We start from the raw sequence: 26,074 nt of genomic DNA on the forward strand, positions 1-26,074 counted from the left end.
CAACACGATTATCAACCAGATCATCTGTGAGAGAGCTTTACAAGCTGAACATCATCTGCACTAAACAGACATAATGTAGTGACCAGCAGGAGAGTCAGTATTATAACTGTGGACTAAACAGACATAATGTAGTGAACAGCAGGAGAGTCAGTATTATAACTGTGGACTAAACAGATATAATGTAGTGACCAGCAGGAGAGTCAGTATTATAACTGTGGACTAAACAGATATAATGTAGTGACCAGCAGGAGAGTCAGTATTATAACTGTGGACTAAACAGATATAATGTAGTGACCAGCAGGAGAGTCAGTATTATAACTGTGGACTAAACAGACATAATGTAGTGACCAGCAGGAGAGTCAGTATTATAACTGTGGACTAAACAGATATAATGTAGTGACCAGCAGGAGAGTCAGTATTATAACTGTGGACTAAACAGATATAATGTAGTGACCAGCAGGAGAGTCAGTACCATAACTGTGGACTAAACAGACATAATGTAGTGACCAGCAGGAGAGTCAGTATTATAACTGTGGACTAAACAGACATAATGTAGTGAACAGCAGGAGAGTCAGTATTATAACTGTGGACTAAACAGACATAATGTAGTGAACAGCAGGAGAGTCAGTATTATAACTGTGGACTAAACAGACATAATGTAGTGACCAGCAGGAGAGTCAGTATTATAACTGTGGACTAAACAGACATAATGTAGTGACCAGCAGGAGAGTCAGTACCATAACTGTGGACTAAACATACATAATGTAGTGACCAGCAGGAGAGTCAGTATTATAACTGTGGACTAAACAGACATAATGTAGTGAACAGCAGGAGAGTCAGTATTATAACTGTGGACTAAACAGACATAATGTAGTGAACAGCAGGAGAGTCAGTATTATAACTGTGGACTAAACAGACATAATGTAGTGACCAGCAGGAGAGTCAGTATTATAACTGTGGACTAAACAGACATAATGTAGTGACCAGCAGGAGAGTCAGTACCATAACTGTGGACTAAACATACATAATGTAGTGACCAGCAGGAGAGTCAGTACCATAACTGTGGACTAAACAGACATAATGTAGTGACCAGCAGGAGAGTCAGTATTATAACTGTGGACTAAACAGACATAATGTAGTGACCAGCAGGAGAGTCAGTATTATAAATGTGGACTAAACAGACATAATGTAGTGACCAGCAGGAGAGTCAGTACCATAACTGTGGACTAAACAGACATAATGTAGTGACCAGCAGGAGAGTCAGTATTATAACTGGATTAAACAGACATAATGTAGTGAACAGCAGGAGAGTCAGTATTATAACTGTGGACTAAACAGACATAATGTAGTGAACAGCAGGAGAGTCAGTATTATAACTGTGGACTAAACAGACATAATGTAGTGACCAGCAGGAGAGTCAGTATTATAACTGTGGACTAAACAGACATTATGTAGTGACCAGCAGGAGAGTCAGTATTATAACTGTGGACTAAACAGACATAATGTAGTGACCAGCAGGAGAGTCAGTATTATAACTGTGGACTAAACAGACATAATGTAGTGACCAGCAGGACAGTCAGTATTATAACTGTGGACTAAACAGACATAATGTAGTGACCAGCAGGAGAGTCAGTACCATAACTGTGGACTAAACAGACATAATGTAGTGAGTGACCAGCAGGAGAGTCAGTATTATAACTGTGGACTAAACAGACATAATGTAGTGACCAGCAGGAGAGTCAGTATTATAACTGTGGACTAAACAGACATAATGTAGTGAACAGCAGGAGAGTCAGTATTATAACTGTGGACTAAACAGACATAATGTAGTGACCAGCAGGAGAGTCAGTATTATAACTGTGGACTAAACAGACATAATGTAGTGACCAGCAGGAGAGTCAGTATTATAACTGTGGACTAAACAGACATAATGTAGTGAACAGCAGGAGAGTCAGTATTATAACTGTGGACTAAACAGACATAATGTAGTGACCAGCAGGAGAGTCAGTATTATAACTGTGGACTAAACAGACATAATGTAGTGACCAGCAGGAGAGTCAGTACCATAACTGTGGACTAAACAGACATAATGTAGTGACCAGCAGGAGAGTCAGTATTATAACTGTGGACTAAACAGACATAATGTAGTGAACAGCAGGAGAGTCAGTATTATAACTGTGGACTAAACAGACATAATGTAGTGAACAGCAGGAGAGTCAGTATTATAACTGTGGACTAAACAGACATAATGTAGTGACCAGCAGGAGAGTCAGTATTATAACTGTGGACTAAACAGATATAATGTAGTGACCAGCAGGAGAGTCAGTACCATAACTGTGGACTAAACAGACATAATGTAGTGACCAGCAAGAGAGTCAGTACCATAACTGTGGACTAAACAGACATAATGTAGTGAGTGACCAGCAGGACCAGTGACCAGCTGACAGTGTGTCTATAGACTAACTAACCATATAGTTGACAGTGTCTATAGACTAACTAACCATATAGTTGACAGTGTGTGTCTATAGACTAACTAACCATATGGATGACAGTGTGTCTATAGACTAACTAACCATATAGTTGACAGTGTCTATAGACTAACTAACCATATAGTTGACAGTGTGTGTCTATAGACTAACTAACCATATAGATGACAGTGTGTCTGTCTATAGACTAACTAACCATATAGTTGACAGTGTGTGTCTATAGACTAACTAACCATATAGTTGACAGTGTGTCTATAGACTAACTAACCATATAGATGACAGTGTGTCTATAGACTTACTAACCATATAGCTGACAGTGTGTCTGTCTATAGACTAACTAACCATATAGCTGACAGTGTGTCTATAGACTAACTAACCATATAGATGACAGTGTGTCTATAGACTAACTAACCATATAGTTGACAGTGTGTGTCTATAGACTAACTAACCATATAGTTGACAGTGTCTATAGACTAACTAACCATATAGTTGACAGTGTGTGTCTATAGACTAACTAACCATGTAGTTGACAGTGTGTCTATAGACTAACTAACCATATAGATGACAGTGTCTATAGACTAACTAACCATATAGATGACAGTGTGTCTATAGACTAACTAACCATATAGTTGACAGTGTGTGTCTATAGACTAACTAACCATATAGTTGACAGTGTGTGTCTATAGACTAACTAACCATATAGTTGACAGTGTGTCTATAGACTAACTAACCATATAGTTGACAGTGTGTGTCTATAGACTAACTAACCATATAGTTGACAGTGTCTATAGACTAACTAACCATATAGATGACAGTGTGTCTGTCTATAGACTAACTAACCATATAGTTGACAGTGTGTGTCTATAGACTAACTAACCATATAGATGACAGTGTGTCTATAGACTAACTAACCATATAGATGACAGTGTGTCTGTCTATAGACTAACTAACCATATAGTTGACAGTGTGTCTATAGACTAACTAACCATATAGTTGACAGTGTGTCTATAGACTAACTAACCATATAGTTGACAGTGTGTCTATAGACTAACTAACCATATAGTTGACAGTGTGTCTATAGACTAACTAACCATATAGTTGACAGTGTGTCTATAGACTAACTAACCATATAGATGAGTGTGTCTATAGACTAACTAACCATGTAGTTGACAGTGTGTCTATAGACTAACTAACCATGTAGTTGACAGTGTGTGTCTATAGACTAACTAACCATATAGTTGACAGTGTGTCTATAGACTAACTAACCATATAGATGAGTGTGTCTATAGACTAACTAACCATATAGTTGACAGTGTGTCTATAGACTAACTAACCATATAGATGACAGTGTGTCTGTCTATAGACTAACTAACCATGTAGTTGACAGTGTGTCTATAGACTAACTAACCATATACAGTGCCTTGCGAAAGTATTCGGCCCCCTTGAACTTTGCGACCTTTTGCCACATTTCAGGCTTCAAACATAAAGATATAAAACTGTATTTTTTTGTGAAGAATCAACAACAAGTGGGACACAATCATGAAGTGGAACGACATTTATTGGATATTTCAAACTTTTTTAACAAATCATAACCTGAAAAATTGGGCGTGCAAAATTATTCAGCCCCCTTAAGTTAATACTTTGTAGCGCCACCTTTTGCTGCGATTACAGCTGTAAGTCGCTTGGGGTATGTCTCTATCAGTTTTGCACATCAAGAGACTGACATTTTTTCCCATTCCTCCTTGCAAAACAGCTCGAGCTCAGTGAGGTTGGATGGAGAGCATTTGTGAACAGCAGTTTTCAGTTCTTTCCACAGATTCTCGATTGGATTCAGGTCTGGACTTTGACTTGGCCATTCTAACACCTGGATATGTTTATTTTTGAACCATTCCATTGTAGATTTTGCTTTATGTTTTGGATCATTGTCTTGTTGGAAGACAAATCTCCGTCCCAGTCTCAGGTCTTTTGCAGACTCCATCAGGTTTTCTTCCAGAATGGTCCTGTATTTGGCTCCATCCATCTTCCCATCAATTTTAACCATCTTCCCTGTCCCTGCTGAAGAAAAGCAGGCCCAAACCATGATGCTGCCACCACCATGTTTGACAGTGGGGATGGTGTGAGCTGTGTTGCTTTTACGCCAAACATAACGTTTTGCATTGTTGCCAAAAAGTTCAATTTTGGTTTCATCTGACCAGAGCACCTTCTTCCACATGTTTGGTGTGTCTCCCAGGTGGCTTGTGGCAAACTTTAAACAACACTTTTTATGGATATCTTTAAGAAATGGCTTTCTTCTTGCCACTCTTCCATAAAGGCCAGATTTGTGCAATATACGACTGATTGTTGTCCTATGGACAGAGTCTCCCACCTCAGCTGTAGATCTCTGCAGTTCATCCAGAGTGATCATGGGCCTCTTGGCTGCATCTCTGATCAGTCTTCTCCTTGTATGAGCTGAAAGTTTAGAGGGACGGCCAGGTCTTGGTAGATTTGCAGTGGTCTGATACTCCTTCCATTTCAATATTATCGCTTGCACAGTGCTCCTTGGGATGTTTAAAGCTTGGGAAATCTTTTTGTATCCAAATCCGGCTTTAAACTTCTTCACAACAGTATCTCGGACCTGCCTGGTGTGTTCCTTGTTCTTCATGATGCTCTCTGCGCTTTTAACGGACCTCTGAGACTATCACAGTGCAGGTGCATTTATACGGAGACTTGATTACACACAGGTGGATTGTATTTATCATCATTAGTCATTTAGGTCAACATTGGATTATTCAGAGATCCTCACTGAACTTCTGGAGAGAGTTTGCTGCACTGAAAGTAAAGGGGCTGAATAATTTTGCACGCCCAATTTTTCAGTTTTTGATTTGTTAAAAAAGTTTGAAATATCCAATAAATGTCGTTCCACTTCATGATTGTGTCCCACTTGTTGTTGATTCTTCACCAAAAAATACAGTTTTATATCTTTATGTTTGAAGCCTGAAATGTGGCAAAAGGTCGCAAAGTTCAAGGGGGCCGAATACTTTCGCAAGGCACTGTACCTGTTGGGCACAGATACCGGTTGGGCACAGATACCTGTTGGGCACAGATACCGGTTGGGCACAGATACCGGTTGGGCACAGATACCGGTTGGGCACAGATACCGGTTGGGCACAGATACCTGTTGGGCACAGATACCTGTTGGGCACAGATACCTGTTGGGCACAGATACCTGTTGGGCACAGATACCTTTATAAATAAAAGGTAGGGGCGTGGATCAGGAGACCAGTCAGTATCCGGTGTGATCACCATTTGGCTCATGCTGCGAGACACCTCCATTCGCATCGAGCTGATCAGGCCGGTTACACGTGGTCTACGATTGTGAGGCCGGTTGGAGGCGGCTTATGGTAGATAAATGAACATTAAATGATCTGGCAACAGCTCTGGTGGATATTCCTGCAGTCAGCATGCCAATTACACATTCCGTCGAAACTTGAGATATTTTACAGTGGCCTTTTATTGGTGCACGTTGTGTTTAAATTTCTGTTCAGTATAGGGGCGACAACGCTGTATAGTATTAAACATCGCTGTTTTTCATACAGTTTATAAGCAGACATTTTTGTGACCCTATTGAAATTACAATCCTCACCGCTTCTCCAGGGCCACTTTCAGCCTCTCTGACATTATGTCACTCCTCCATGCTCATTGGTTCATTTATAGGCCTCCTCCAGTCCCATTGGCTAACTCACACATCCCCTCCCTACTGATTGGCTGATTCCTGTCCCTGTACTCACCATAAAAGAAGGTGTCTGGCGCTCCGTCTCCGTTCAGCAGAGCGACGGTCTCAGGATCGAACCGCAACCACAGCCCAACCGCAAGGACCAACGAGCCCATCAACTAGTAGAGAGAGGAGAGAGGGGGAGCGAGAGTGAGCGTAACAGAGAGGAAAGAAGATAAGAGAGATAGACACAAATAGCCTTCTAACTTACTCACATTTCCCCTCAACAACAGACCATCAGCATACACCTACATCACACTCCCTCTCCTCTCCTCTCGGGCATTTCCACGGTAACGGAATTACACTTTCATAATGTATGCCAAAAAAACAACAACAAAAAAACATTGATTCCAAAAAGTTTAACAAACCATTCAACTCTATGGACAGGGGCTTACTTTGATCAATTTACACGTGCATTTCACAAAAACAAATGTAGTTTAATAAAGTATGGTAACAGAATTACGGTAAAAATCTCCCTCTGGGTGTTTTTTTTAAAAATGCGTTTTTAATGTTTTCTATCTGGGATTTACATTCCAAGATGTCTGCAGAGAGAATGATGCGTCAGCTATGACATCACACCTCGACAGGTTTTCCTTTGGTTACTGAACTACAGGAGGTGGATCAACACCCGGTAACGGAACTGATCTGTACTGTACAGAAAGGAATAATTATGGACATGAACATCCTTCTCTTCATGGTAATTTATGCTAAATAGGAACACGCTTATTTTTGCATATTTGGGGCCTACACACCGGCTATTGTCGTAATTACCTCCTTCCATAAACAAGACCACATCTGGTTGGTCCAAACCAGACCAATCAGAGCCAGTACCGTAGGAAGTAGTACAGTAGTTTAGTACAGAACTTTAGTACAATAGTACAGTAGTTTAGTACAATAGTAGAGTACAGTAGTTTAGTACAGTAGAGTACAGTAGTTTAGTACAGAACTTTCGTGCAATAGTACAGTACAGTAGTTTAGTACAGAACTTTAGTACAATAGTACAGTAGTTTAGTACAATAGTAGAGTACAGTAGTTTAGTACAATAGAGTACATTAGTTTAGTACAGTACTTTAGTACAATAGTACAGTACAGTAGTTTAGTACAATAGTAGTTTAGTACAGTACAGTAGTTTAGTACAATAGTAGTTTAGTACAGTAGAGTACATTAGTTTAGTACAGTACTTTAGTACAATAGTCCAGCACAGTAGTTTAGTACAATAGTAGTTTAGTACAGTAGAGTACAGTAGTTTAGTACAGTAGAGTACAGTAGTTTAGTACAGTAGAGTACAGTAGTTTAGTACAGTACAGTAGAGTAGTTTAGAACAGTAGAGTACAGTAGTTTAGTAGAGTACAGTACAGTAGTTTAGAACAGTAGAGTACAGTAGTTTAGTACAGTACAGTACAGTAGTTTAGTACAGTAGTTTAGAACAGTAGAGTACAGTAGTTTAGTAGAGTACAGTAGTTTAGTAGAGTACAATTGTTTAGTAGAGTCGAGTACAATAGTTTAGTACAGTACAGTAGTTTAGTACAGTAGAGTACAGTAGTTTAGTACAGTACACTAGTTTAGTACAGTAGAGTACACTAGTTTAGTACAGTAGAGTACACTAGTTTAGTACAGTAGAGTACAGTAGGGTAGTACAGTAGAGTACAGTAGGGTAGTATAGTAGAGTACAATTGTTTAGTAGAGTCGAGTACAATAGTTTAGTACAGTATAGTAGTTTAGTACAGTAGAGTAGTTTAGTACAGTAGTTTAGTACAGTAGTTTAGTAGAGTACACTAGTTTAGTACAGTACAGCAGTTTAGAACAGTAGAGTACAATTGTTTAGTACAGTAGAGTACAATTGTTTAGTACAGTAGAGTAGTTTAGTACAGTACAGTAATTTAGTACAGTAGTTTAGTACAGTACAGTAGTTTAGTACAGTACAGTAGTTTAGTACAGTAGTTTAGTACAGTAGAGTAGTTTAGTACAGTAGTTTAGTACAGTACAGTAGAGTAGTTTAGTACAGTAGTTTAGTACAGTAGTTTAGTAGAGTACACTAGTTTAGTACAGTACAGTAGTTTAGTACAGTAGTTTAGTACAGTAGAGTAGTTTAGTACAGTAGAGTAGTTTAGTACAGTAGTTTAGTACAGTACAGTAGAGTAGTTTAGTACAGTAGTTTAGTACAGTAGTTTAGTAGAGTACACTAGTTTAGTACAGTACAGTAGTTTAGAACAGTAGAGTACAATTGTTTAGTACAGTAGAGTAGTTTAGTACAGTACAGTAGTTTAGTACAGTAGTTTAGTACAGTACAGTAGTTTAGTACAGTAGAGTAGAGTAGTTTAGTACAGTAGAGTAGTTTAGTAGAGTAGTTTAGTACAGTAGAGTAGTTTTGTACAGTAGAGTAGTTTAGTACAGTAGTTTAGTACAGTACAGTACAGTAGTTTAGTACAGTACAGTAGTTTAGTACAGTAGAGTAGAGTAGTTTAGTACAGTAGAGTAGAGTAGTTTAGTACAGTAGAGTAGAGTAGTTTAGTACAGTAGTTTAGTACAGTAGAGTAGTTTAGTACAGTAGTTTAGTACAGTACAATAGAGTAGTTTAGTACAGTAGAGTAGTTTAGTACAGTAGTTTAGTACAGTACAGTAGAGTAGTTTAGTACAGTAGTTTAGTACAGTAGTTTAGTACAGTAGAGTAGTTTAGTACAGTAGTTTAGTACAGTACAGTAGAGTAGTTTAGTACAGTAGTTTAGTACAGTACAGTAGTTTAGTACAGTAGTTTAGTACAGTAGTTTAGTAGAGTACAGTAGATACTTTTTTGGGAGGGATTAAGAAGAGCAGTGTGTGTGTGTGTGTGTGTGTGTGTCCTAGCTAGTCTACGGTGAGGTTTATTAACCCAGGTATTTTTGGACACAGTGGAAATATCTGGCTGTTAAGGCCTTTTTATTGAGGGAGTTTTACAGTGTAGTTTAACGGTTTAACGGTGTAGTCTAATGGTCTGTTCAGTGTAGGCTTTAATGGTGTAGTCTAATGGTCTGTTCAGTGTAGGCTTTAACGGTGTAGTCTAATGGTCTGTTCAGTGTAGGCTTTAATGGTGTAGTCTAATGGTCTGTTCAGTGTAGGCTTTAACGGTGTAGTCTAATGGTCTGTTCAGTGTAGGCTTTAATGGTGTAGTCTAATGGTCTGTTCAGTGTAGGCTTTAACGGTGTAGTCTAATGGTCTGTTCAGTGTAGGCTTTAATGGTGTAGTCTAATGGTCTGTTCAGTGTAGGCTTTAACGGTGTAGTCTAATGGTCTGTTTGTGAGGGTAATTTCCATCAGCGCTAAGGGGGGAGGGGGGGGTGTGGCTCTAAGGTCTGTTATAGTGGGTTAACAGCAGAGAGAGAGAGAGGGGAAGGGGGGGTGTAGCTCTAAGGTCTGTTATAGTGGGTTATCAGCAGAGAGAGAGAGAGGGAGGGGGGGTGTAGCTCTAAGGTCTGTTATAGTGGGTTAACAGCAGAGAGAGAGAGAGGGGGAGGGGGTGTAGCTCTAAGGTCTGTTATAGAGGGTTAACAGCAGAGAGAGAGAGAGGGGGAGGGGGGGTGTAGCTCTAAGGTCTGTTATAGAGGGTTAACAGCAGAGAGAGAGAGAGGGGGAGGGGGTGTAGCTCTAAGGTCTGTTATAGAGGGTTAACAGCAGAGAGAGAGAGAGGGGGAGGGGGGGTGTAGCTCTAAGGTCTGTTATAGTGGGTTAACAGCAGAGAGAGAGAGAGAGAGAGGGGAAGGGGGTGGGTGTAGCTCTAAGGTCTGTTATAGTGGGTTAACAGCAGAGAGAGAGAGAGGGGAAGGGGGGGTGTAGCTCTAAGGTCTGTTATAGCAGGTTAACAGCAGAGAGAGAGAGAGAGGGGGAGGGGGTGTAGCTCTAAGGTCTGTTATAGTGGGTTAACAGCAGAGAGAGAGAGAGAGGGGGAGGGGGTGTAGCTCTAAGGTCTGTTATAGTGGGTTAACAGCAGAGAGAGAGAGAGGGGGAGGGGGGGTGTAGCTCTAAGGTCTGTTATAGAGGGTTAACAGCAGAGAGAGAGAGAGGGGGAGGGGGGGTGTAGCTCTAAGGTCTGTTATAGCAGGTTAACAGCAGAGAGAGAGAGAGGGGGAGTGTGTAGCTCTAAGGTCTGTTATAGTGGGTTAACAGCAGAGAGAGAGAGAGGGGAAGGGGGGGTGTAGCTCTAAGGTCTGTTATAGTGGGTTAACAGCAGAGAGAGAGAGGGGAAGGGGGGGTGTAGCTCTAAGGTCTGTTATAGAGGGTTAACAGCAGAGAGAGAGAGAGGGGGAGGGGGGGTGTAGCTCTAAGGTCTGTTATAGTGGGTTAACAGCAGAGAGAGAGAGAGGGGGAGGGGGGGTGTAGCTCTAAGGTCTGTTATAGTGGGTTAACAGCAGAGAGAGAGAGAGGGGAAGGGGGGGTGTAGCTCTAAGGTCTGTTATAGCAGGTTAACAGCAGAGAGAGAGAGAGAGGGGGAGGGGGTGTAGCTCTAAGGTCTGTTATAGTGGGTTAACAGCAGAGAGAGAGAGAGGGAGGGGGGGGTGTAGCTCTAAGGTCTGTTATAGTGGGTTAACAGCAGAGAGAGAGAGAGGGGAAGGGGGGGGTGTAGCTCTAAGGTATGTTATAGTGGGTTAACAGCAGAGAGAGAGAGAGAGGGGAAGGGGGTGGGTGTAGCTCTAAGGTCTGTTATAGCAGGTTAACAGCAGAGAGAGAGAGAGAGAGGGGGAGGGGGGGTGTAGCTCTAAGGTCTGTTATAGTGGGTTAACAGCAGAGAGAGAGAGAGGGGAAGGGGGGGTGTAGCTCTAAGGTCTGTTATAGCAGGTTAACAGCAGAGAGAGAGAGAGAGGGGGAGGGGGTGTAGCTCTAAGGTCTGTTATAGTGGGTTAACAGCAGAGAGAGAGAGAGGGGAAGGGGGGGTGTAGCTCTAAGGTCTGTTATAGTGGGTTAACAGCAGAGAGAGAGAGGGGAAGGGGGGGTGTAGCTCTAAGGTCTGTTATAGTGGGTTATCAGCAGAGAGAGAGAGAGGGGGAGGGGGTGTAGCTCTAAGGTCTGTTATAGTGGGTTAACAGCAGAGAGAGAGAGAGGGGGAGGGGGTGTAGCTCTAAGGTCTGTTATAGTGGGTTAACAGCAGAGAGAGAGAGAGGGAGGGGGGGTGTAGCTCTAAGGTCTGTTATAGCGGGTTAACAGCAGAGAGAGAGAGAGGGGGGAGGGGGGGTGTAGCTCTAAGGTCTGTTATAGCGGGTTAACAGCAGAGAGAGAGAGAGAGAGGGGAAGGGGGTGGGTGTAGCTCTAAGGTCTGTTATAGTGGGTTAACAGCAGAGAGAGAGAGAGGGGAAGGGGGGGTGTAGCTCTAAGGTCTGTTATAGCAGGTTAACAGCAGAGAGAGAGAGAGAGGGGGAGGGGGTGTAGCTCTAAGGTCTGTTATAGTGGGTTAACAGCAGAGAGAGAGAGAGGGGGAGGGGGGGTGTAGCTCTAAGGTCTGTTATAGTGGGTTAACAGCAGAGAGAGAGAGAGGGGGGAGGGGGGGTGTAGCTCTAAGGTCTGTTATAGCGGGTTAACAGCAGAGAGAGAGAGAGAGGGGAAGGGGGGGTGCAGCTCTAAGGTTTGTTATAGCAGGTTAACAGCAGAGAGAGAGAGAGGGGGAGTGTGTAGCTCTAAGGTCTGTTATAGTGGGTTAACAGCAGAGAGAGAGAGAGGGGAAGGGGGGGTGTAGCTCTAAGGTCTGTTATAGCAGGTTAACAGCAGAGAGAGAGAGAGAGGGGGAGGGTGTAGCTCTAAGGTCTGTTATAGTGGGTTAACAGCAGAGAGAGAGAGAGGGGAAGGGGGGGTGTAGCTCTAAGGTCTGTTATAGTGGGTTAACAGCAGAGAGAGAGAGAGAGGGGAAGGGGGGTGTAGCTCTAAGGTCTGTTATAGTGGGTTATCAGCAGAGAGAGAGAGAGGGAGGGGGGGTGTAGCTCTAAGGTCTGTTATAGTGGGTTAACAGCAGAGAGAGAGAGGGGGAGGGGGGTGTAGCTCTAAGGTCTGTTATAGTGGGTTAACAGCAGAGAGAGAGAGAGGTGGGGGAGGGGGGTGTGTAGCTCTAAGGTCTGTTATAGTGGGTTAACAGCAGAGAGAGGGGGGGGTGTAGCTCTAAGGTCTGTTGTAGCGGGTTAACAGCAGAGAGAGAGAGGGGAAGGGGGGGTGTAGCTCTAAGGTCTGTTATAGTGGGTTATCAGCAGAGGGGGGGGGATTTAGCTCTTAGGTCTGTTATTGTGGGTTATCAGCAGAGAGGGAGAGGGGGGAGGGGGGGGTGTAGCTCTAAGGTCTATTATAGTGGGTTATCAGCAGAGAGGGAGAGGGGGGAGGGGGGGTGTAGCTCTATGGTCTGTTATAGTGGGTTAACAGCAGAGAGAGAGAGAGAGGGGGAGGGGGGGTGTAGCTCTACGGTCTGTTATAGTGGGATATCAGCAAAGAGAGAGAGAGATGGGGGGAGGGGGGGGTGTAGCTCTAAGGTATGTTATAGTGGGATATCAGCAAAGAGAGAGAGAGGGGGGGAGGGGGGGGTGTAGCTCTAAGGTCTGTTATAGTGGGTTATCAGCAGAGAGAGAGGGAGAGGGGGAGGAGGGGGTGTAGCTCTACGGTCTGTTATAGTGGGATATCAGCAAAGAGAGAGAGAGAGAGAGATGGGGGGAGGGGGGGTGTAGCTCTAAGGTATGTTATAGTGGGATATCAGCAAAGAGAGAGAGAGGGGGGGAGGGGGGTAAACAGAGAAAGAATGAAGATGAAAAGAAAGTATGAGAGTGAAAGAGGAAGGACGGGTGGGGAGGGGGTGTAGCTATAAGGTCTGTGTTATAGTGGGTTATCAGCAGAGAGAGAGAGGGAGAGGGGGGAGGGGCGAACCCCATTGTATCTGATGAGAGAGTGGAGGGAAAGGGGGTTTAAAAGGGGGGAACCCTGTTGTACGATGTTGTTTAACAATTCTCTCCCTCTCTCCACATATATAACCATGCATGTCCTTTACAGAGGGGTTGGCTACAGACAATGGTGTGCCTAAATACAGCTAGGTACCTCAGCCCAAAGGGTTTTACTCTTATGTCAGACGGCATTGACCACACCCACTCCTCCCCCCACGCCAACTTTGCCACCACCGCTGAAGAAGAAAAAAAATCATAGGGGAAACACTAGTGTGTGTGTGTGTGTTTTCCATCTCCTAAAATGGCTTTGCATTCTGTGCTGGAGAGACGTGAATGTGCCCATGTGCGTGCATTCAGCAGCCTTTACCAGTGTCAGAACTACAGTTGAAGTTGGAAGTTTACATATACTTAGGTTGGAGTCATTAAACTCGTTTTTCAACCACTTCACAAATTTCTTGTTAACAAACTATAGTTTTGGCAAGTCGGTTAGGACATCTACTTTGTGCATGACACAAGGAATTTGTCAAAAAAATTGTTTACAGAAAGACTATTTCACTGTATCACAATTCCAGTGGGTCAGAAGTTTGCATACACTAAGTTGACTATGCCTTTAAACAGCTTGGAAAATTCCAGAAAATGATGTCATGGTTTTAGAAGCTTCTGATAGGCTAATTGACATCATTTGAGTCAATTGGAGGTATACCTGTGGATGTATTTCAAGGCCTACCTTCAAACTCAGTGCCTCTTTGCTTGACATCACAGGAAAATCCAAAGAAATCAGCCAAGACCTCAGAAAAAAAATTGTAGACCTCCACAAGTCTGGTTTATCCTTGGGAGCAATTTCCAAATGCCTGAAGGTACCACGTTAATCTGTACAAACAATAGTACGCAAGTATAAACACCATGTGACTACGCAGCCGTCATACCGCTCAGGAAGAAGACGCCTTCTGTCTCCTAGAGATGAACGTACTTTGGTGTGAAAAGTGCAAATCAATCCCAGAACAACTGCAAAGGACCTTGTGAAGATGCTGGAGGAAACAGGTACAAAAGTATCTATATCCACAGTAAAACAAGTCCTATATCGACATAACCTGAAAGGCCGTTCAGCAAGGAAGAAGCCACTGCTCCAACTACGGTTTTCAACTACACATGGGGACAAAGATCATACATTTTGGAGAAATGTCCTCTGGTTTGATTAAACAAAAATAGAACTGTTTGGCCATAATGACCATCGTTTTGTTTGAAGGAAAAAGGGGGAGGGCTTGCAAGCCGAAGAACACCATCCCAACCGTGAAGCACGGGGGTGGCAGCATCATGTTGTGGGGGTGCTTAGCTGCAGGAGGGACTGGTGCACTTCACATCATGAAGCAGGAAAATGATGTAGATATATTGAAGCAACATTTCAAGACATCAGTCAGGAAGTTAAAGCTTGGTCGCAAATGGGTCTTCCAAATGGAGATAACCCCAAGCATACTATCAAAGTTGTGGCAAAATGGCTTAATGACAACAAAGTCAAGGTATTGGAGTGGCCATCACAAAGCCCTGACCTCAATCCTATAGAAAATTTGTGGGCAAAACTGAAAAAGCGTGTGCGAGCAAGGAGGCCTACAAACCTGACTCAGTTACACCAGCTCTGTCAGGAGGAATGGGCCAAAATTCACTCGACTTATTGTGGAAAGCTTGTGGAAGGCTACACAAAACGTTTGACCCAAGTTAAACTATTTAAAGGCAATGCTCCCAAATACTAATTGAGTGTATGTAAACTTCTGACCCACGAGGAATGTGATGAAATAAATAAAAGCTGAAATAATTCTCTACTATTATTCTGACATTTTACATTCTTAAAATAAAGTGGTGATCCCAACTGACCTAAGACAGGGGATTTTGACTTGGATTAAATGTCAGGAATTGTGAAAAACTGAGTTTAAATGTATTTGGCTAAGGTGTATGTAAACTTCCGACTTCAACTGAACATCAGCTGATCTTTACCAGTGCGTCAAATTTCTTCAGCCTACTGAGGTTGAAGAGGCGCTGTTGCGCCTTCTTCACCATAATGGCTGTGTGGGTGGATGCGTCCGTGATGTGTACACCGAGTAACTTTTAAAAAACGTATCCACTACTGTCCTGTCGATGTGGATAGGGGGGTGCTCCCTCTGCTGTCCACAATCATCTCCTTTGTTGAGTTGACATTGAGTGAGGTTATTTTCCTGACACCACACTCCGAGGGCCCTCACCTCCTCCCTGTAGGCTGTCTCGTCATTGTTGTAATCAAGCCTACCACTGTAGTGTCGTCTGCAAACTTGATGATTGAGTTGGAGGCGTGCAATGGCCACGCAGTCATGGGTTAACAGGGAGTACAGGAGGGGGCTGAGAGCGCACCCTTGTGGGGCCCCAGTGTTGGGGGATCAGCGGGGTGGAGATGTTGTTTTCTACCCCCACCACCTGAGGGCGGCCCGTCAGAAAGTCCAAAACCCAGTTGCACAGGGCGGGGTCGAGACCCAGAGTCTCGAGCTTAATGAAGAGTTTGGAGGATACTATGGTGTTAAATGCTGAGCTGTAATCGATGAACAGCATTCTTCCATAGATATTCCTCTTGTCCAGATGGGTTAGGGCAGTGTGCAGTGTGGTTGCGATTGCGTTGTCTGTGGACCTATTTGGGCGGTAAGCAAATTGGAGTGGGTCTAGGGTGGAGGTGATATGATCCTTGACTAGTCTCTCAAAGCACTTCAAGATGACGAGAGTGAGTGCAATGGGGCGATAGCCATTTAGCTCAGTTACCTTAGCTTTCTTGGGAACAGGAACAATGGTGGCCCTCTTGAAGCATGTGGGAACAGCAGACTGGGATAAGGATTGATTGAATATGTCCGTAAATACACCAGCCAGCTGGTCTGCGCATGTTGAGGCGCAGCTAGGGATGCTGTCTGGGCCGGCAGCCTTGCGAGGGTTAACACGTTTAAATGGTTTACTCACGTTGGCCGCGGTGAAGGAGAGTCCGCAGGCTTTGGTAGCAGGCCGTGTCAGTGGCACTGTATTGTCCTTAAAGCGAGCAAAGAAGTTGTTTAATTTGTCTGGGAGCAAGACATCCTGGTCCGTGACGGGGCTGGTTTTCTTTTTGTCTTCCGTGATTGACTGTAGACCCTGCCACATATGTCTCGTGTCTGAGCCGTTGAATTGCAACTCTACTTTGTCTCTATACTGACGCTTAGCTGTTTGTATTCGGTCATGTTTCTGGCCGCCTTGCCATGATTAAAAGCAGTGGTTTGCGCTTCCAGTTTTGCGCAAATGCTGCCATCAATTCACGGTTTCTGGTTGGGAAAGGTTTTAATAGTCACCGTGGATACAACATAAACCATGCACTTGCTAATAAACTTGCTCACCGATTCAGCGTATACATCAATGTTGTTGTCTGAGGCGATCCAGAATGTGTTTTGTTTGTGTCGAACTGCTTTGCTCCATCTTGGCCAGGTCGCAATTGTAAATGAGAACTTGTTCTCAACTTGCCTACCTGGTTAAATAAAGGTGAAATAAAATAAATAAAATAAGAATATCCCAGTCCACATGATCGAAGCAATCTTGAAGCGTGGAATCCGATTGGTCGGACCAGCGCTTAACAGACCTGAGCACGAGCGTTTTCTGTTTTAGTTTCTGTCAATAGGCTGGGAGCAACAAAATGGAGTCGTGGTCAGATTTGCCGAGCGGAGGGCGAGGGATGGCTTTGTATGCGTTGTGGAAGTTAGAGTAGCAATGATCTAGAATGCTGCCAGCCCGGGTCGCGCATTTGATATGCTGATCAAATTTAGGGAGCCTTGTTTTCATATTAGCCTTGTTAAAATCCCCAGCTACAATAAATGCAGCCTCAGGATATGTGGTTTCCAGTTTACATAGAGTACAATGAAGTTCTTTCCAGGCCGTCGAGGTGTCTGCTTGGGGGGGGGGGGGGGGGGAGTGTGCACGATTGTGATTATGAGGAGGGGTGTAGCTCTATCTACCAAGACAATTCTCTTGGTAGATAATGCGGACAGCATTTGATTGTAAGGAAGTCTAGGTCAGGTGAACAAAGGGACTTGAGTTCCTGTATGTTGTTATGATCACACCACATCTCGTTAAACATAAGGCATACACCCCTCCCCTTCATCCTACCAGAGAGATGAAGAAACCGAGTGGCTGTACCGACTCTGATGACCTATCCAGAGTGAGCCATGTTTCCGTAAAACAAAGAACGTTACAATCTCTGATGTCTCTCTGGAAGACAACCCTTGCTCGGATTTCGTCTACCTTGTTGTCAAGAGACTGGACATTGGCGAGTAGTATACTCGGGAGCGGTGAGCGGTGAACCCATCTACGGAGGCTGACCAGATGACCGCTCCGTCTGCCCCTTCTGCGGCACCGTTGTTTTGGGTCGCAGGCTGGGATCCGATCCATTGTCCTGGGTGGTGGTCCAAACAGAGGATCTGCTTCTGGAAAGTCGTATTCCTGGTCATAATGACGGTAAGTTGACGTTGCTCTTATATCCAATAGTTCCTCCCGGCTGTATGTAATAAGACTTCAGATTTCCTGGGGTAACAATGTAAGAAATAACACAAAAAAAAACGAAATACTGCACAGAGGACCTAAAGCAAACATCTCTGTCGGCACCATAACAAGAAGAGACACTAGTAAATCTGACACACTGGTACATCTGTTGTTGTTAATCAGGCCTGTCTGTCTGTGACTGAGGGTTGTTGTTAATCAGGCCTGTCTGTCTGTGACTGAGGGTTGCTGTTTATCAGGCCTGTCTGTCTGTGACTGAGGGTTGTTGTTAATCAGGCCTGTCTGTCTGTGACTGAGGGTTGTTGTTAATCAGGCCTGTCTGTCTGTGACTGAGGGTTGCTGTTTATCCAGTTGCCTTCATGATATACATCAGTTTCCCAGTGTCACAGTGCAGCACAGCTACATGCTTTTCATCTACTGCCCAAACGAGCTACAGCCCATCTATGGCTGACTGACCGACCGACTGACTAACTGGCTGACTGAATTACTGGCTGGCTGAATTACTGACTGGCTGACTGACCAACCGACTGACTAACTGGCTGACTGAATTACTGGCTGGCTGACTGAATTACTGACTGCCTGGCTGGCTGACTGAATTACTGGCTGGCTGACTGAATTCCCGACTGCCTGACTAAATTATTGGGCGAGTTGGATCGGGTCACTTTTTGTCAAGACGTTGACCAACGTTGGTAGACGGTATGATTTTTAATATTGTGTAAAGAAATCGATAATAATATGGGAGGTACTTGGGAGCTGCGCTATGCCACTGCTTAGAACGACATGTTAGGTATGTGTCAGTGATCTCCAGCTCAGGGCTCCAGCTATGCATTTGGTTTGCTAACTTGCTAGCTAAGTAGCTATAGGTCAAGATCAATCTTCTTGGTTACAGCAGAGACATTCTAGCCTGGGTGCCAGTGTCTTCAGCTAATCCACTTATTGTACTCCTGGTCACTGCCAAAGAGACTGGCCTTTCTGCCATCTTAAAATATCAACATTCTATCATTAAATGAGCTTGAGGCGTAGACAGGAGTTGATCCTGATTCGATAACCCCTCCAATCTATCCTCCAATCACAACAATTATCCAATCACTTTTTTTCTCTCTCCACAGAACACATTGGTATCCAGTTGCTAAGCAACCATTGTTAAGAATGATATTGCGAACGCCTTGGATAATAGAAAAAGTTGTGCTGCCATGTTTACTGACCTATCGAAAGCGTCTGATGATCAGGGAACTAAAAGAAGCGGTCTTTCGATTGGACTGGGCTCTGACGTTTGCTTCGGGTTAAATCATTATCTCCGTGAAAGAACCCTAGCCATCATGGTAGTATCGGCGGTTCTAGAGCTTCAGAAAGGTGGCTCGCTAGTCATTGGTACTAGCTATTGTTTACTATCTAGATCAATAACATCGATGATATCACGAGAAACTGTCAAATTCATTTACACGCTTACTATTGGCCAAGCATTTTCTACATTTGAAATCTGACTTTCTGGTACTGCAGAAGACACTTTCTGATCTTAAGTTGGAGCTAAAAATGCTAACAAAACAAAATCTATGCGCTTCTCTAAACTACATCATTTTAATCTAAACTCATATAAAATGACAAGTCTAATGGGTATAGAAGTTGAACTAGTTTGTTATAAATATCTTGGTATATGATAGTCTCTCATCTCCTGGCTGTCCTCTAGCCTCTCCCGTCTGGTCTCTCTATCCTCTCCCGTCTGGTCTCTCTATCCTCTCCCGCCTGGTCTCTCTATCCTCTCACGCCTGGTCTCTCTATCCTCTCCGGCCTCTCCCGCCTGGTCTCTCTATCCTCCCCAGCCTCTCCCGTCTGGTCTCTCTATCCTCTCCAGCCTCTCCCGTCTGGTCTCTCTATCCTCTCCAGCCTCTCCCGTCTGGTCTCTCTATCCTCCCCAGCCTCTCCCGTCTGGTGTCTCTATCCTCCCCAGCCTCTCCCGTCTGGTCTCTCTATCCTCCCCTCTCCCGTCTGGTCTCTCTATCCTCCCCTCTCCCGTCTGGTCTCTCTATCCTCCCCTCTCCCGTCTGGTCTCTCTATCCTCCCCTCTCCCGTCTGGTCTCTCTATCCTCTCCAATCTCTCCATAACAAGGGATTTGAAAGTACTACCAGGCCCCTCCCCCACTGGATTTCAACCCCGTCTGTCTGCAGTGGAGGAGGTCTGGGGACTGGGTAGGAGAGGAGAGGAGGATAAACTATGAAAGGAGAGATAGAAGCAACGTCCACTCTGGTGTGTCTCCTCTCTTTATCTAGGTCAGGATCATAAAGAGAGACAGTTGGGGTCTCTCTCTCTGTCTGTGATGGATAGAGACATAGTTAAACAATTATTAGGTCAATCCAATTGAAGTCAGTAACTTTTTGACAGCACCCCCTTTGATTTGAATGAACCCTTCCAGACACGTTTCCCCATTGTAGACGTGCTCAGAAAGGGGCCTTTTTGGACCAACATTCAAGAGATAAAGATGCTCAACGTGAACCCATTTTGCACATCCCCACAATACCATGAGACATCCATGTCTTCATCACTGGAAAAGAGAACCATCGGTTGAAATTGAGATCATTTAAAAAGTTTACAAATAGGGTTGTCAAAACCATTAAAAATAAATGTATTTAACGTTGAACCTTTTATGAAATTGGCTTCGACCCCATTTACATATTTTGAGGTTGTGTTGTACTTGTCGTGGATCATATTAGGGTTCAGTAGCCATCATGTAGCATATTAGGGTTCAGTAACCATGGTGGATAATATTAAGGTTCAGTAACCATGGTGGATCATACTAGGGTTCAGTAACCATGGTGGATCATACTAGGGTTCAGTAACCATGGTGGATCATACTAGGGTTCAGTAACCATGGTGGATCATACTAGGGTTCAGTAACCATGGTGGATCATATTAGGGTTCAGTAACCATGGTGGATAATATTAAGGTTCAGTAACCATGGTGGATCATACTAGGGTTCAGTAACCATGGTGGATCATACTAGGGTTCAGTAACCATGGTGGATCATACTAGGGTTCAGTAACCATGGTGGATCATACTAGGGTTCAGTAACCATGGTGGATCATACTAGGGTTCAGTAACCATGGTGGATCATATTAGGGTTCAGTAACCATGGTGGATCATACTAGGGTTCAGTAACCATGGTGGATCATACTAGGGTTCAATAACCATGGTGGATCATATTAGGGTTCAGTAACCATGGTGGATCGTATTAGGGTTCAGTAACCATGGTGGATAATATTAAGGTTCAGTAACCATGGTGGATCATACTAGGGTTCAGTAACCATGGTGGATCATACTAGGGTTCAGTAACCATGGTGGATCATATTAGGGTTCAGTAACCATGGTGGATCATATTAGGGTTCAGTAACCATGGTGGATCATACTAGGGTTCAGTAACCATGGTGGATCATACCAGGGTTCAGTAACCATGGTGGATCATACTAGGGTTCAGTAACCATGGTGGATCATATTAGGGTTCAGTAACCATGGTGGATCATACTAGGGTTCAGTAACCATGGTGGATCATACTAGGGTTCAGTAACCATGGTGGATCATACTAGGGTTCAGTAACCATGGTGGATCATACCAGGGTTCAGTAACCATGGTGGATCATACTAGGGTTCAGTAACCATGGTGGATCATATTAGGGTTCAGTAACCATGGTGGATCATACTAGGGTTCAGTAACCATGGTGGATCATACTAGGGTTCAGTAACCATGGTGGATCATACCAGGGTTCAGTAACCATGGTGGATCATACTAGGGTTCAGTAACCATGGTGGATCATATTAGGGTTCAGTAACCATGGTGGATCGTATTAGGGTTCAGTAACCATGGTGGATCATATTAGGGTTCAGTAACCATGGTGGATCATACTAGGGTTCAGTAACCATGGTGGATCGTATTAGGGTTCAGTAACCATGGTGGATCATACTAGGGTTCAGTAACCATGGTGGATCATATTAGGGTTCAGTAACCATGGTGGATCATACTAGGGTTCAGTAACCATGGTGGATCATATTAGGGTTCAGTAACGATGGTGGATCATATTAGGGTTCAGTAACCATGGTGGATCATATTAGGGTTCAGTAACCATGGTGGATCATATTAAGGTTCAGTAACCATGGTGGATCATATTAGGGTTCAGTAACCATGGTGGATCATAATAGGGTTCAGTAACCATGGTGGATCATACTACAGTTCAGTAACCATGGTGGATCATATTAGGGTTCAGTAACCATGGTGGATCGTATTAGGGTTCAGTAACCATGGTGGATCGTATTAGGGTTCAGTAACCATGGTGGATCATATTAAGGTTCAGTAACCATGGTGGATCATATTAGGGTTCAGTAATCATGGTGGATCATATTAAGGTTCAGTAACCATGGTAGATCATACTAGGGTTCAGTAACCATGGTGGATCATATTAGGGTTCAGTAACCATGGTGGATCATATTAGGGTTCAGTAACCATGGTGGATCATATTAGGGTTCAGTAGCCATGGTGGATCATATTAGGGTTCAGTAACCATGGTGGATCATACTAGGGTTCAGTAACCATGGTGGATCATACTAGGGTTCAGTAACCATGGTGGATCATACTAGGGTTCAGTAACCATGGTGGATCATATTAGGGTTCAGTAACCATGGTGGATCATACTAGGGTTCAGTAACCATGGTGGATCATATTAAGGTTCAGTAACCATGGTGGATCATATTAAGGTTCAGTAACCATGGTGGATCATACTAGGGTTCAGTAACCATGGTGGATCATACTAGGGTTCAGTAACCATGGTGGATCATACTAGGGTTCAGTAACCATGGTGGATCATACTAGGGTTCAGTAACCATGGTGGATCATACTAGGGTTCAGTAACCATGGTGGATCATATTAGGGTTCAGTAACCATACTAGGGTTCAGTAGCCATCATGTAGCATATTAGGGTTCAGTAACCATGGTGGATCATATTAGGGTTGAGTGCCTTTCTCAAGGGCACATGGACAGAGTTTTCACGTTGTTGGGTCAGCTTTCAAACCAGCGACCTTCCGGTTACTATTCCAACATTCTAACCACTAGGCTACCCTGCTGGTTACTAGTCCAACACTCTAACCACTAGGCTACCCTGCTGGTTACTAGTCCAATTCTCTAACCACTAGGCTACCTGCCGGTTACTAGTCCAACTCTCTAACCACTAGGCTACCTGCCGGTTACTAGTCCAACTCTTTAACCACTAGGCTACCTGCCGGTTACTAGTCCAACTCTCTAACCACTAGGCTACCTGCCGGTTACTAGTCCAACTCTTTAACCACTAGGCTACCTGCCGGTTACTAGTCCAACTCTCTAACCACTAGGCTACCTGCCGGTTACTAGTCCAATTCTCTAACCACTAGGCTACCTGCCGGTTACTAGTCCAACTCTCTAACCACTAGGCTACCTGCCGCCCCTCCACTCTAACCACTAGGCTACCTGCCGCCCCTCCACTCTAACCACTAGGCTACCTGCCGCCTACTAGTCCAACTCTCTAACCACTAGGCTACCTGCCGCCCCTCCACTCTAACCACTAGGCTACCTGCCGCCCCTCCACTCTAACCACTAGGCTACCTGCCGCCCCTCCACTCTAACCACTAGGCTACCTGCCGCCCCTCCACTCTAACCACTAGGCTACCTGCCGCCCCTCCACTCTAACCACTAGGCTACCTGCCGCCCCTCCACTCTAACCACTAGGCTACCTGCCGCCCCTCCACTCTAACCACTAGGCTACCTGCCGCCCCTCCACTCTAACCACTAGGCTACCTGCCGCCCCTCCACTCTAACCACTAGGCTACCTGCCGCCCCTCCACTCTAACCACTAGGCTACCTGCCGCCCTATCTGTTGTTTTAAATGATACTGTCAATCCTTCAGAGGAAACCTACAGTGAGGGAAAAAAGTATTTGATCCCCTGCTGATTTTGTATGTTTGCCCACTGACAAAGAAATGATCCGTCTATAATTTTAATAGTAGGTTAATTTGAACAGTGAGAGACAGAACAACAACAACATCCAGAAAAAGGCATGTCAAAAATGTTAAAAATTGTAATATTTAATTGTAATTATTTAATCAATTATGTTAAAAGGATTCTTTTTTTTTTAAAGACAATAAATTAGTTTGACAACACTGTTTGGAAGCTTTTAAATGATATAAAAAGTCAACCGTATCTTTTCCAGTGATGAAGCAATGGATGTCTCATGGTGGCAGGTAGCCTAGCAGTTAAGAGCGTTGAGCCAGTACCTGAACATGTCGCTCGTTCAAATCCCGTTGCCAACTAGCTGAAAAATCTGTCGATGTGTTAAGCAAGACACAACCCTAATTGCTCCGGTAATTTTCTCGGGATTAGAGTGTCTGCTAATTGAAGTCCTATAGATCCCTTCATTACAAAGCTCTACTACAAGAGATTCCAAACCCATCCACAAGGATTGTTTACTCGACGTTCGTCGAGTCTCTACTAGGTAAATACACTTTACATTTTAAAACGTGGAGCCCACGACAAAATACATCACAACTGGATGTTCTCGTCACAGAACAGACCATTGATTACCTTACTTATTTACAATGTAACTTTTTCTATTGAATCTGATTTTGATTTGATTGCGTCTTATGAAAAATAAATACAACTAAACTGTCAATTGAAACGTAATGGTGGAGTTTTTTTTTTTTACCTTTATTTAACCTTTATTTAACCAGGCAAGTCAGTTAAGAACAAATTCTTATTTATAATGACGGCCTAGTGGGTTAACTGCCTGTTCAGGGGCAGAACGACAGATTTGTACCTTGTCAGCTCGGGGGTTTGAACTTGCAACCTTCCGGTTACTAGTCCAACGCTCTAACCACTAGGCTACCCTGCCGCCCCAGTATGCAAAAGGAGTCAACGTCGAGCACCTTTATCTCATGAAGAGAGAAGAAGAGAGACCACGGACAGACAGAGCTGGACAAGATGGAAACAGACACAGTGACAGTGCAGAGAGGAAGAGAGACCACGGACAGACAGAGCTGGACAAGATGGAAACGGACACAGTGACAGTGCAGAGAGGAAGAGAGACCACGGACAGACAGAGCTGGACAAGATGGAAACGGACACAGTGACAGTGCAGAGAGGAAGATAGACCACGGACAGGCAGAGCTGGACAAGATGGAAACAGACACAGTGACAGTGCAGAGAGGAAGAGAGACCACGGACAGACAGAGCTGGACAAGATGGAAACAGACACAGTGACAGTGCAGAGAGGAAGAGAGACCACGGACAGACACAGTGACAGTGCAGAGAGGAAGAGAGACCACGGACAGACACAGTGACAGTGCAGAGAGGAAGAGAGACCACGGACAGACAGAGCTGGACAAGATGGAAACAGACACAGTGACAGTGCAGAGAGGAAGAGAGACCACGGACAGGCAGAGCTGGACAAGATGGAAACAGACACAGTGACAGTGCAGAGAGGAAGAGAGACCACGGACAGACACAGTGACAGTGCAGAGAGGAAGAGAGACCACGGACAGACACAGTGACAGTGCAGAGAGGAAGAGAGACCACGGACAGACACAGTGACAGTGCAGAGAGGAAGAGAGACCACGGACAGACACAGTGACAGTGCAGAGAGGAAGAGAGACCACGGACAGACACAGTGACAGTGCAGAGAGGAAGAGAGACCACGGACAGACAGAGCTGGACAAGATGGAAACGGACACAGTGACAGTGCAGAGAGGAAGAGAGGCCACGGACAGACAGAGCTGGACAAGATGGAAACGGACACAGTGACAGTGCAGAGAGGAAGAGAGGACACAGACAGACAGAGCTGGACAAGATGGAAACGGACACAGTGACAGTGCAGAGAGGAAGAGAGGACACAGACAGACAGAGCTGGACAAGATGGAAACGGACACAGTGACAGTGCAGAGAGGAAGAGAGACCACGGACAGACAGAGCTGGACAAGATGGAAACGGACACAGTGACAGTGCAGAGAGGAAGAGAGACCACGGACAGACAGAGCTGGACAAGATGGAAACGGACACAGTGACAGTGCAGAGAGGAAGAGAGACCACGGACAGGCAGAGCTGGACAAGATGGAAACAGACACAGTGACAGTGCAGAGAGGAAGAGAGACCACGGACAGACAGAGCTGGACAAGATGGAAACGGACACAGTGACAGTGCAGAGAGGAAGAGAGACCACGGACAGGCAGAGCTGGACAAGATGGAAACAGACACAGTGACAGTGCAGAGAGGAAGAGAGACCACGGACAGACAGAGCTGGACAAGATGGAAACGGACACAGTGACAGTGCAGAGAGGAAGAGAGACCACGGACAGACAGAGCTGGACAAGATGGAAACGGACACAGTGACAGTGCAGAGAGGAAGAGAGGCCACGGACAGAC

At 44.4% G+C, this 26,074-nt stretch overlaps 1 protein-coding gene across 4 annotated transcripts in view; it reads right to left on the reverse strand.

The window, feature by feature from the left end:
• The window catches only part of LOC110531298 (CD9 antigen), a 52,680-nt gene that overhangs the window by 13,142 nt on the left and 13,464 nt on the right, over positions 1-26,074 (reverse strand). For all 4 annotated transcript variants that reach the window (XM_036989110.2, XM_036989112.2, XM_036989113.2 and 1 more), the window contains exon 2: positions 6,254-6,356. In XM_036989110.2, coding sequence (XP_036845005.1) covers positions 6,254-6,356 — 103 coding nt within the window. The remainder of the gene's footprint in view (positions 1-6,253; positions 6,357-26,074) is intronic.

Source organism: Oncorhynchus mykiss, chromosome 9 (assembly GCF_057628025.1).
Source record: "Oncorhynchus mykiss isolate SJ-2025 chromosome 9, ASM5762802v1, whole genome shotgun sequence".
Lineage (NCBI taxonomy): Eukaryota > Metazoa > Chordata > Actinopteri > Salmoniformes > Salmonidae > Oncorhynchus > Oncorhynchus mykiss.